This window comes from Sus scrofa, chromosome 4 (assembly GCF_000003025.6).
Source record: "Sus scrofa isolate TJ Tabasco breed Duroc chromosome 4, Sscrofa11.1, whole genome shotgun sequence".
NCBI lineage: Eukaryota > Metazoa > Chordata > Mammalia > Artiodactyla > Suidae > Sus > Sus scrofa.
In genome coordinates this window covers 15,736,189-15,748,761 of record NC_010446.5, presented here as the reverse complement: position 1 = coordinate 15,748,761, position 12,573 = coordinate 15,736,189, and the positions used below count along the sequence as shown (strand labels likewise).

The 12,573-nt window shown below is 48.7% G+C and overlaps 1 protein-coding gene across 3 annotated transcripts in view; it reads right to left on the bottom strand.

Moving 5' to 3' along the window:
- Nucleotides 1-12,573, bottom strand: part of ANXA13 (annexin A13) — a 58,359-nt gene that overhangs the window by 17,173 nt on the left and 28,613 nt on the right. For all 3 annotated transcript variants that reach the window (XM_013996500.2, XM_021088956.1, XM_021088957.1), the window contains 2 exons: nt 6,780-6,874; nt 2,345-2,515 (listed from right to left, as the gene is read on the bottom strand). In XM_013996500.2, coding sequence (XP_013851954.1) covers nt 2,345-2,515; nt 6,780-6,874 — 266 coding nt within the window. The remainder of the gene's footprint in view (nt 1-2,344; nt 2,516-6,779; nt 6,875-12,573) is intronic.

Genomic DNA, 12,573 nt, shown 5'->3' with positions numbered 1-12,573 from the left:
GCCTGGAACAAGCCCCTGACTTTATGAAGGAGTCCTTTTTAAAAAAAAAAAAAAAAAAAAAAGTGTATTGAAGTATAATTGATTTACAATGTTGTGTTAATTTCTGCTGTACAGGAGAGTGATTCAGTTATATGTATGTGTATATTCTTTTCCATTATGGTTTATTACAGGATATTGAATATTGTAGGACCTTGTTTACCCATCCTATGTGTAATGATTTGCATCTGCTAACCCCAAACTCCCAGTCCATTCCTCCCCCCGACTCGCTTCCCCCGTGGCAACCACAAGTCTGTTCTCTTTGTCTGTGAGTCTCTTTCTGATTCGTAGATAGGTTCATTTGTGTCATGTATTAGACTCTCTGTATCAGTAATATCATATGGTATTTGTCCTTCTCTTTCTGATTTAGTGAAGGAGTCCCTTAGCTTACATTCTCCTTAGTTAAAAATGAAAACAGGGAGTTCCCGTCGTGGCTCAGTGGTTAACGAATCCGACTAGGAACCATGAGGTTGCAGATTCGATCCCTGGCCTCGCTCAGTGGGTTAAGAATCAGGTGTTGCCATGAGCTGTGGTGTGGGTCGCAGACTCGGCTCGGATCCTGCATTGCTGTGGCTCTGGTGTAGGTGGGTGGCTACAGCTCCAAATGGACCCCTAGCCTGGGAACCTCCATATGCCGCTGTTGCGGCCCTAGAAAAGGCAAAAAGACAAACAAACAAACAAACGAGGCAGGGCTGTCTATTTATTAAAATGAGGTAGGGCTGTCTGTTTCGGTAGCTTGTGCCGACTGGCCCACTTGGGAGCTGCCTCGGTGTACACTTGAACGAGCAGTGTGTCAGAGCAGACATTTCCCCACAGCATCTCCCATAAACTGTTTTAAAGGAAAGTCAGCGGGCAGTGGAGGGAGAAGGTGGAGGGGGCAGCAGAGGGTGAGGAGCCAGGCTGAGGTTGCCAGGGTGGACGGAGGGAGCGGAAAGCAGGCAGGGGCTGGACACCTGTGATTCTGCAGCCCGTCTGCTTTCTCCTCCTTCCAGCCCACTCCCAGGACCTGCCTGAACCCGGGGTCTGCTCTCTGCCTGCTTTTCTTCTTTTTACCGTCCGATCTAGCTGATTGGAAAAGAAAAAAAGGCTGTGCTCATTGTTTGAGACCAGGACCTGAAAGAAACTTGGCTGAGGATGAACCACATGTGGACAAATGAGATTAGAAAAAGCATGAGCCAAATTAACCTTCTTGCCAAGGTAGGCTGCTCAGATATTGGATGCCCGGTCGCTGGGACTTTGGTACTTGCGGAAAGGAGAGGAATATTAAGGAAAGCTGGGTGGTTAGTGGACAGATTGATGCCATCCTCCTGTGCAAGCGCTGCCTCCTCTAAGGCACGCTAATCGAAAACTGCCCAGGTGGAGGGGTTTTGTTATCCTGCGGGAAGAAAAGAAGTCCAGGGGTGAGGAGGGAAGGGTTTTGCAGTGTGGAATATGACGATACTTCGGGAAACATGGCCTGACAGCACAGGCTGAGCAGGAGGAACCAGCTCAGGTCATCGGCACTCCAGGCTTAAATGGCATTTTAGCGCCAGGACGCGGTTGCGGTTTTTCCTTGCTGTCTGCTCCAACCGCGGCTTCTGTTTCCCACCCAGAAGCCTCCAAGAATGTTAGGTTTTTCTGGCATTTTCCTTACTGGGCCTCCCTCTTCTACACGATGGGTATCATGGAAGAGGGAAGGATCTTCAGATAATGATCCGTGGACCCTCTTTACTCTTGATGAATTCCTTGGCCCTGGTGGGTTCTGGAACCAAAGATGAATGGGCTTCTGTGAGGGCCTTAACGAATGTTCTTTGCAGCTCCTGAGATGGTGCGGGGGGCGAGGTCTGCTGACAGAAGGACACGGAAACCTCTGGCAGGCAGTGGCAGCCCTGGGGGTGCCCACTGGGATCTCCTCGGCACCACCCACCTCCCCGCCTCGTTCTTGCACTTGACACTAGACGCAGCCATACTTGGACCGCCTGCTTCATTGTTTGTGCCAGGAGACCTGCGAAGTCAGGCCAGGTGGGTAAAGCAGAACTTTCTTCCTGCATACGAAACCGTGCATCTCTTTAGAAAAATGAAAGCTGACTGACACAGCTCTTCTGGAAGGTCCTATTCTGTCAAGCTAGGGGCAGCAACACCAAGACTGACGATCGGAGATTGGAAGAGGTGTCTCTCTAGTGTGAACCAAGCGGACACGTCTCTGCCCAACACTTGCCCATCCCGTGGGTGGGATGCGGGAGGACTTTCCCTTCTGGCGGCTCTAACCATCTCTGATGGGCGTGTGGACGCAGCCCTGGGGCCGGTCCAGGGCTCAGCTTGGACTGACCTTGTTGGTTCTCGTGCACAGGATCTCGATGAGCACGGACTCGTCTGTCCCCAGGCCCTTCATGGCTTTCCGGAGCTGCCGGGCAGCGTACTCGCAGGGGCGGTCCAGAAGGGCCAAGGCCGTCTTCTCGAAGTTTCCACTCAGCTCACTCTTGAGCACCTCCTCCAGGTCCTGTGGGAAGAGAGGGAGGGTCTTGGCTGGGAATGGCCTGCGAGCAGAGGAACAGGTGTCTGCTCCCCCTGCTGCCTGGCCTACGGCGGGCCGGGGTGGGGCGGCAGGACACCTGCCATGGCCCCACAGGGCACCATCTAGACAGGGGCTCTCCAGGCCTGAGCGACCTGTTCTGGAGGACGGTGGTCACTTGACTGCCTGTCTGTCTTCCACCAAGGCTGGCAGAGAGGCAGAGAGAAGACCCCCTGCCCTTCTGGGGACCACAAAGGTGAATTACAATAGCAACCAGCCGAGTTCCCGTAGTGGCGCAGCAGAAACAAATCCGACTAGGAACCGTGAAGTTGCGGGTTTGATCCCTGGCCTCCCTCAGTGGGTTAAGGATCTGGCATTGCGTGAGCTGTGGTGTAGGTCGCAGACACGGCGTGGATCTGCCATTGGTGTGGTGTAGGCCAGCAGCTACAGCTCCGATTCGACCCCTAGCCTGGGAACCTCTATATGCCTCGGGTGCGGCCCTAAAAAAGACAAAAAGACAAAAAACAAAAACAAAAACCAAAAAACCCCCAAGAAACAAACAGACATAAAGCAATAGCAACCAGCATTTGCAGAACATTTTGGGGCTCACATCACCTCCCTGGTCCTTGAGGTGGCCCTGGCAGGAGAGGTATTGCATTATCCCCTCTGGCTGAGCCTCAGGAAGATACAGACCTTGGCCCCAAATGCTTGACCAGAGTGGACTGGACTGCAGCTTTGCTCTCTCTATAGACCCTTCATTGTCCAAACTGGGGTACTTCTGAGAGGGAAAGGGGTGCTATTAGGAACAGCAGGGGGACAACAGGGATAAACTGGGCCTCTCCTGCGCAAACCAGATGGACAGTCACTCTGGTATTTTGTTAAATCCTGAAAGGGTCGCACGTGGGGCAGAGCTCAGCTCGGGGTGGGGACGTTTGCAAACTTCCCACTGACATCCTGTGTTTCTGGTGAGCCCTCCGGCATCACCAGTGAGTTGCCTTCTCCTGATTGTGCCTCCCTCTGACTAGACAGTTTGATGAGGAAAGAGTCACAAGTGGGCGTTTTGGAGCTCCCATTGTGGCTCAGCGGTAAAATGAATCCAACTGGGAACCATGAGGCAGGATCCCGGGCCTCGCTCAGTAGATTAAGGATCCGGCGTTGCCATGAGCTGCGGTGGAGATCGCAGATGTGGCTTGGATTCCACGTTGCCGTGGCTGTGGTGTAGGCCGGCAGCTGCAGCTCAGATTCGATCCCTAGCCTGGGAACCTCCATATGCCACAGGTGTGGCCCTAAAAAGCAATAGTAGTAGTAATAATAATAATAATAAAAAAGAATGAGGAGTTCCCGTCGTGGCGCAGTGGTTAATGAATCCGACTAGGAACCATGAGGTTGCGGGTTCGATCCCTGCCCTTGCTCAGTGGGTTAAGGATCCGGCATTGCCGTGAGCTGTGGTGTAGGTTGCAGACGCGGCTCGGATCCCGCGTTGCTGTGGCTCTGGTGTAGGCCGGTGGCTACAGCTCCGATTCAACCCCTGGCCTGGGAACCTCCATATGCCACGGGAGCGGCCCAAGAAATAGCAACAACAACAAAAGACCAAAAAAAAAAAAAAAAAAAAAAAGAATGAGTGTTTAGTCCAACTAGAGTCATCCATGTCCCAGCTTAAATGAAGGACCTCCAAGCAGGTCCTTGACACAGAGGGACAGCCCCGTGTGTGTCAGACTGGAAGCCCAGAGACCAGCTTGTGTGTCAGGAACCAAATTACAGCACGAGGTGGGTCTGGCTACTCGGCACCGTGACATGACGACTAATAGCACTGCAGCTCTGTGACCTCAGAAATGTACTTGGTTTCACTGGCTGTCAGTTTCCTTCTCTGAAAAATGGGGTGAATAATAAGACTTACCTCTTAGGGTTGTTGGGAGAATTATATGAAACAATCCAAGTAAACACTGAACACAGTGCCTGGCACATTTTCAATATTTAATAAGTGATGATGATGATTGTTATTATTCCATGTTGAAAGGAACTTTCAGAGAGAAGGCAAATCGCCTATTTCTCCAATGAACCTCTGAGCTCCGGGCCTGGGAGAAAAACTCAGAAAACTTTTGTTCAAGGCCCTGGGACTGGCAGGCTTACAAGTGGGTTGTGATATTACTGCCTCTGTCCTCTGGCCGTTCCTGCGTCTAACCCTGCATTTGGGGAAGACAGGCCTTTGGTCAGTACTCTGTGGGTCCACGCAAACACTGGAAATATTTTTTCAGGTCAGACGGGCGTTATACAGAACTGCAGAGGAGAGAGATCCCAGCTGCCTGCTCTCACAAGCCCCAAGCACGGAAACAAATCCTTGTGCGTTTACATTCTGTTCGGACATAGGAGCCCGCTCAGGATATCTCATCTCTGTCCTGGTTTCCTGCTAACCAGCTGTGTCAGCTTGGCGTGGTTCTTCCCTTTGGAGTCTGGTTGACTTGGGGATTTAGATTTGATCGTCTCTACTGCCTTCTAGCTTTGGAATGTGGTTCTTGATCATTGCTTTGGCAGGCTCTGCTGACTGCATCACAGCTGAGAATTGGCAAGCAAGCAAATGATTGGCAGATACAGGTAGCTCAGGGTGTTGTGCTAGAGCATGCCCACCTCATCAGAGCCCTTGGGACCTCCCTTTGAACCTAGTTATTCGTGTCTTACACTAAAATTTAAGAAGGCTGCATCTGACTTTCCGTATCAGTAGAAGTAGATATAGCACTTAAGAGGCTGCTCTAGTTAAACCCGCAGCAAGGAGAGTTCAAGGTCTTTCAATTCAATTCAACGAAGCTGAACTGAAGCTTCATTTATTTTCACCACTGTCGTCAGTGAATGACATTGGCAAGCCTGATTGTGAGGAGAGAAGCAGAAAAACTATAAAAGCACAGCTGTGTGGACTGTTTAACGTGTGTATAAATAGCTCCTCTCATGGCCGTGGATTTTCTAGGAGCGGAGGCTGGCCCTGGAGACAGAAGACTTTAGATTTGAGTCCTGGTCCTTTTTCTTACTAAGGTTGTGGTTTGCGGTAGTCATTTAAACAGATGAGTTTCACTTTTCCTCTCTGTAAGATGGAAATCATCATATCTGGGAGTTCCCGTCGTGGCTCAGTGGTTAACGAATCCGACTAGGAACCATGAGGTTGCGGGTTCGGTCCCTGCCCTTGCTCAGTGGGTTAAGGATCCGGCATTGCCGTGAGCTATGGCGTAGGTTGCAGACACGGCTCGGATCCCGAGTTGCTGTGGCTCTGGTATAGGTCGACAGCTATACCTCCAATTCAACCCCTAGCTTGGGAACCCCCATATGCTGCGAGAGCGGCCCTAGAAAAGGCAAAAAGACAAAAAAAAAAAAAAAAAAAAAAAAGAAAAGAAAGAAAGAAAGAAAAAGAAATAATCATACCTATCATAGCTTCCCTTTCCTGGTATGAGGCAGCATTACCCTGCCTGATGCTCCCAGCAACCTGAGAGGGCAGGCAAATTATCATTTTCATTTTATTTGTGAGGAGACCAAGGCTTAGAGAAATTGCTGCCTGCCCAGTGTCAAAAAAGTAAGAAAATCCATCTCAATCTCTGTATTTATACATAAAGTTATTAAAACTGTAAAGGTTTTATAGATTTGGATTAGAATGCAGCATAATAATGACTAATACCATAATAATTCTAATACCATTAAGAAAATGCTGAATTGTGTTCATGATATATTAATAAAAAATAGAAAGCCTAATGCATTCTTAAAGATTTCTATACATAACACCATTAATAATAAGAATGAAAGAAAAGAAACATAAAGGAAGAAAAAGGTGTTGATGCTTAAGGAAATGCAGGGGATTTTTGTTTTTGTAACAATCACTAATGAAGAATATATTATTCTTGAAGATACCTGAATAAATGAAGAATTCTTGTACAAAGACCCACCTATGAAAGCTGATTTTCCAATCACTCTCCTATCTCTAAGTTAATCTGTGGAATTAGACCAAATGAGTGGGAAAAAATGACAGAGGGATTAATTCAAAAAGAAGTCAATGGAAAAAATAATGAGTTAAACAATATTGATTTTATAGGCTAACAAGGCAATTTGTTTTTCTGAAGTCAGTCGAGGTTGTAAATAGCTGTTTTGTTTTGTTTCTCGTGGGCTAACTCAATAAAGCATTAAAGATAGGCCTCACTGCCTTGGAAACATAAAGAAAGCAGAAGAGACAGTCAAGACCAAGGCCAAGTGCACGGCCTGGGACCCTTAGCATCACCTTGCCATATGTTGCCTTGTACTTTTGTTTGATTTGTTGCCTCTCATTCGATGTCCTGCTTGATAGGATTTCAATGATGGCCGCTTCATCAGTTCCTGGAGTGCAGGAGAAAGAGACAACACCGCAATGAGCACAACTTAAGACGGACATTTATTTTAGTCAGCCTGGGGAAACCACGGTGGTGGTCAGAGGCTTTGGTGGAGCCCAGATGGACCCTTTGCCTTTAATATCGTGTGCTGAGACCTGTCTTCTTGTCACTCACTTGACAAATACTCACTGAGGCCTCACGCTGCCTGAAGCATGGCTAGGCGTTTTAGTGGAAAGAGGAATGAATGTCGCCCATTCCTTAATTTCATTCCTCAACATAAGCACAAGAGAAATGAAAACTTACATCCACACAAGACGTGTATTCCAATGTTCATAACAGCATCATTCATAGTAGTCAAAAGGTGGAAACAACCTGAATATCCATCAATGGACAAATGGATAAATAAAAGGTGCTATAGCCATACAGTGGAATATTACTTGGTCAGAAAAAAGGAGTAAAGTATCAATACATTCTACAGTATGAAGGAAACTTTGAAACATTATGCTGAGTGAAAGAAGCCAACCACAGACAGCCACATATTATGATTTCATTTACATGGAAGTTCAGAATAGGGAACTCTATAGAGACAGACAGTGGAATAGTGGCTGGGGGTGGGGTTGGCAGAGGGGTGATGGCTAAAGGGTATGGGGGCTCCTTTTTAAGGTGATGAAAAGATTCTAAACTGACTGTGGCGATGATTTCATATTTCTGTGAATATGTTAAAAACAACTGAATTGAACACTTTTAACAGGTGAATTGCATGTGACTTATACCTCCAAACAAAATGTTAAAACAAATAAATATGGTATGTTCCTTGGCCTCCAGGTACTTAAAATGGAACAGAAGAGACTAAGATACAGGCCCAAATTGCTACACATTCAAGCCCATCCATAAATTTGTTCATCTCAGAAGAAAAGTCCTAATAGGAGGAAATTGCCCCTTAAGACTCCTTTGAAACAGTCTTTCTAAAATGATTTTTTTCCTTGATGCTCAACGTAATATTTTCTCATGGGAGGTAATATGATCAGTACCAAAATGATAATAAGAAAGAAGGGGATCTTCTTTCTTATTATCATTTTTTTTTTTTTTTGGCTGCGCTCATGGCATGCAAAAATTCCCTGGGCCAGGGATTGAACCCAGGCCACAGCAGTGACAACACCAGATCCTTAACCCGATGAGCCACCAGGGAGCTCTGAACATATAATTTTTTTTTTTTTAGGGCTGCACCACCCTTGGCATATGGAGGTTCCCAGGCTAGAGGTCAAATTGGAGCTGTAGCCACTGGCCTGCACCACAGCAACGCCAGATCTGAGCCATGTCTACAACCCACACCACAACTCATGGTAATACCGGATCATTAACCCACTGAGCAAAGACAGGGATCGAACCTGCATCCTCATGGATGCTAGTCAGATTCGTTTTTGCTGAGCTATGATGGGAACTCTCCATATCCTTTTTGAATATGGAGACAGGATTGGGAAGATCCTGTGTTGCAGGTGTGGGAATGAGAAAGACTATTTAATCAGCAAACCCTGAATTCAGTTTCTTCAGACTAGGTTAAAATCCTGGCCCCACCCTTGAACTGTATGACATCAGGCAAGTTCATAGCCTTAACAAGCCTCAGTTTTCCCACCTGTAAGTTGGAGGGGATAAAAGACAAGGCTGTTGCATGAATGAAATTCAAATAGGGGTCCAGGGTGGCCCTGAGGTGCACAGGGATCTTGGGTCACCAGGGATCGCAAACGACCCAAGGGCTGCCTCAGATCCAAGCAGGCCCGCTGAGGCCACCCTCCCAGTGACTGAGCTGAGAGGAGCATCAGAAGCCTTCTGGCCCAAACTCATATTTACAGATGAGGAAACTGAGGCACAGCTCGGACCCTCTTCCTAGTTCCCGCATATACCTCACTGTTCTGCGGTATTTGGATTCATTGAGGGTTCCCTGCCTGAGGCCCTCTCTCCTTCCACTCCTTCTTCTGCCCTCCACCACCTCCCTCGCAGCATCCTCCAGCAGCCCGTTCTTCCCGGCTCTTTACACTCAGCCTCCAGTTCTGCTAGTTGCCATCACTCCCCGACACCCCCCCCCCCGTGCCCTTTGCCCTTTGGCTGATGAATCCTAAACCAGCGCCTCTAGCCCTTACCTTTGCTGAGTCCAGATCTTATTTCCAGCTGCCTGTGGCCATCTTCCCATGCAAATCCCCAGGCATTTCAATTTCCCGTGTAGCTAAAACTTAGCTCATCTTGTCTATCCTTAAATCCATGCCCTACCCTGCTCATTTCATCTCAGTGCATGGCACCTGGATTAAAAAAATCCAAAGTCACTTTTGAGGGCCCACTTTCTACTCTTTTATACTTTTATACTGCCAAGTCCCATCTGTCTTACCTACTGTTCAGAGTTAAATTGTGGGAGTTCCCCCTGTGGCTCAATGGTTAACAAATCCAATGAGTATCCATGAGGACGCAGATTCGATCCCTGGTCTTGGCCTCACTCAGTGGGTCAAGGATCTGCCATGGCTGTGAGCTGTGGTGTAGGTTGCAGAGGCGGCTTGAATCCCACATTGCTGTGGCTGTGGTGTAGGCCAGCAGCTATAGTTCCCGTTCAACCCCTAGCCTGGGAACTTCCACATGCTGTGGGTGCAGCACTAAAAAGCAAAAAAAAAAAAAACAACAAAAAACAAAAAACAAAACCCAAAACCAAAAAACAGTTATAGTGTGTCTCCCCAAAATACGTTGAAACCTTCATTCCCCCAGTACTTTAGAACGTGACCTTATTTGGAAATAGGATCATTATAGATGTTATCAAGTTAAAACGAAACCATTAGGAAGGGGCCTAGCCCAATATAATGGTGTCTTTATAAAAAGCGGAAATTTGGACACAGAGAAAGATGCACAGAGACAAGAAGATGTGAAGAGACACAGGGGAATGCCCTGTGAGCTTGGAGGAGGGGGATGATGCATGTACAAGCCACGGAACCAAGCCTCCGGTGCCCAGAAGCTAGACGAGGCATAGTACAGATTCTTCTGGAGCACCTCGCGCCTCGAGGGCGGATGGCCTGTGGACGTGGTGGCTTCAGACTCCTGGCCTTCAGAACTAAGAGACAATACAGGTGTGTTGTGTAAAGCCCCCCAGTTTGTGGTACTTTGTTATGGCGGTCCCCAGGAAACTAGTCCACCCATTATCCCCAGCATCTCGAGAAGTCCAGGAAAGGAATGAAAAAAACCTCCCTTCACAGCCCAAAGCCTGGAGAGCACCTGCATAAGCCTGTTCCCAGCCCTGCTCTCAGCGCTCACTGCCTGTGACTGGTGTGTGCTTGGTCACTTTGGAATGGAATCGAATTAGTTGATTATGTACAATCGCTCCTACTCAGCTGAGAGATGAGGAGCCTGAAGGAGCAGGCGACGGGGAAGATGCAGTTTTATGCATTTTGATAGACGAGTTGGGAGCAGGGCAAATCTGAATCATGAGTGTGGGAAAGGCTGGAGGAGGACCTGGCTGGAAATGGGGAAAGGAAGCAAAAGGGACATTTGACTGGCTCTCACTCTGGCGCCAGCCCTCATTGCCATATCTGGAAAGGCAGGGCCAGGACTGAGACTGCTTTGGGAGTTCCTGCTGTGGAACCGTAGCAACAAATCTGACTAGTATCCATGAGGATTGGGGTTCGATCCCTGGCCTCGCTCAGTGGGCTGGGGATCCGGTGTTGCCATGAGCTGTGGTGTAGGATGCTGTGGCTGTGGCATAGGCTGGCAGCTCTGATCCATCCCCTAACCTGGGAACTTCCTTATGCCGCGGGTGCGGTCTTAAAAAGCAAAAAGAAAAAAAAAAAAAAAAAAAGGGAAAAGAAAGACTTCTCTGACCCATGACCTGGGGTTGGAGAGCTGTGTGCTATTCTTTCCATGGCCACTAGCTCTGTGTCTGTGGACCATTCACTTAGTCTCAAGGATTAGTTCCACCTTTGCAATTCTGGGACTAGCTAGCTCTTTCATTCCAGTTGGAGAAACAGAAAATACTAGGATGAGCTCACTTGCAAAAATAGCATTTGTTGCCTGCCTCCTCTGGCTCGCATCCAGCACGGTCATGTCTGCTGTTCCTCTTCATTTCCTCCCGCAGCCTCACCTACGTCATGTGTATCCAGTTTCTTCCTCCGTGACATTATTTCTTTTTAATCTCTGAGTGCCAGAACTCTCACCTCAAAAGGGATTTCTTTTTCTCATAAAAAAAATCTTTCTTTCCACATGGGCTGCTCCTGCTCAGGTCTAGGGCCTCCGCATCTCAGACCTGAATCCGTGCAGTCATCATCCCCAGAGACACCTACCTGCCTCCCAGGGAGTCCATTCGCGGTATTGTGCCCGCCAGGAATCGGGGGCTCATCGCTGGCTCCCTCTTTTTCCTCACCCCACTTCTAATTTGTCATCACTAAAACCTCACGCCTCACTCCCTTGGTGTGGCTCAGATCCACCCTCTTCTCCCCAGCCTCCGCTCTATCCTATTAGCAGAGCTGATCCCCGCATGAGCTTCCTCTTTTACCCTCACCTTTCCCATCAGCCTCTGCTTCCCCAGAGTGACCTTGCTGCTGAGCAGATCACCTGCTCACTCTTCTGCTTCACATCTTTCCATGTCGGCCCCCTGGAATCCGGAATAACAGTTGCGCTGCTCCCTCTTCCTGCAAGACTTTAGCTTTGATGCTCACCTTTCCTCCCTCTTCCCAGACTGACCCGCTGGGCTTTTCTGGCACAGGTGGGCCCTCCTTCCCATGTCCCTTACGTTGCCTGTCCTCCTTCTCTGTCCTGGGACACTGCAAGTGCCCCAGAAGCAGAGGGCTTTGCTCGTAGCAGAATCCACAGGGAAGGCTCTCGGTATCCATCAGACCTGGCTTGCTGAGTGAATGATGTTTCAGTGCACGCACAGAGAAGTTGGCACTGAGTTATAATGGAGCTGAGCTCTGCATGGGTGTGAGTGGCACATGCTACTCGGGTGGGCGACATGCAGCAGGGACCAATAGGAAATCCTCTGCTCTAATGCCGGAGGCAACCCACATCCGCATCATTCAGGAACACTGAGTTAAAATTTTAAAAATAAGGGTTTTTTTTTTAGCCTTTCCTTCCTGGAATATTTTTTAAGTCTGGGGGTGGCCCAGCAGCAACTTGGAGGTGGGAAGAGAGCCTGGAAATGACTAGATTTCCCTCAAGCCCTTTGAGTCGGGTATCAGGTTTATCCGAGGAACTATTACCACTCCCTGACCAAGGAGCGATTTACGGAACAGTGACCTCATCTTGCATTTCACTGTATGTGTGTCACAGCGGCAGTCTATGCAGTGGAACAATTTCCTGTAAACATTTACAATGGTTTAAGGCTCTGGGGCCAGTCCCCAGTGATTCTGGGAAAGACGTTTGAAGAAAGGAGGAAAGCAGGAACCTCGGCCTTGACCGTGCATCAGCCACAGCAGAGTCCCTGCACAGTGGAGGTCAGAACCAGGGCAATCGCTAGCCCCAGATGTGCCAGAGGGCCTCCTGGCTTTGGCTTTTCTAGCAATTTTCTGGGAAGATACCGAGCTGAGTTTCAGCAGGATGGAGGCTGCTGGGTTTGAAGTGCCCTCCATGCCACACCCAGGACGCATGTGCCTGCTGAGTGCTCCGTGCAGGGTGCTGGTGGCCGGGCTCGGCTTCCCACGGGCTCCAAGGCCAACTGCAGCCGGCCTTGCTCCCTAGCCG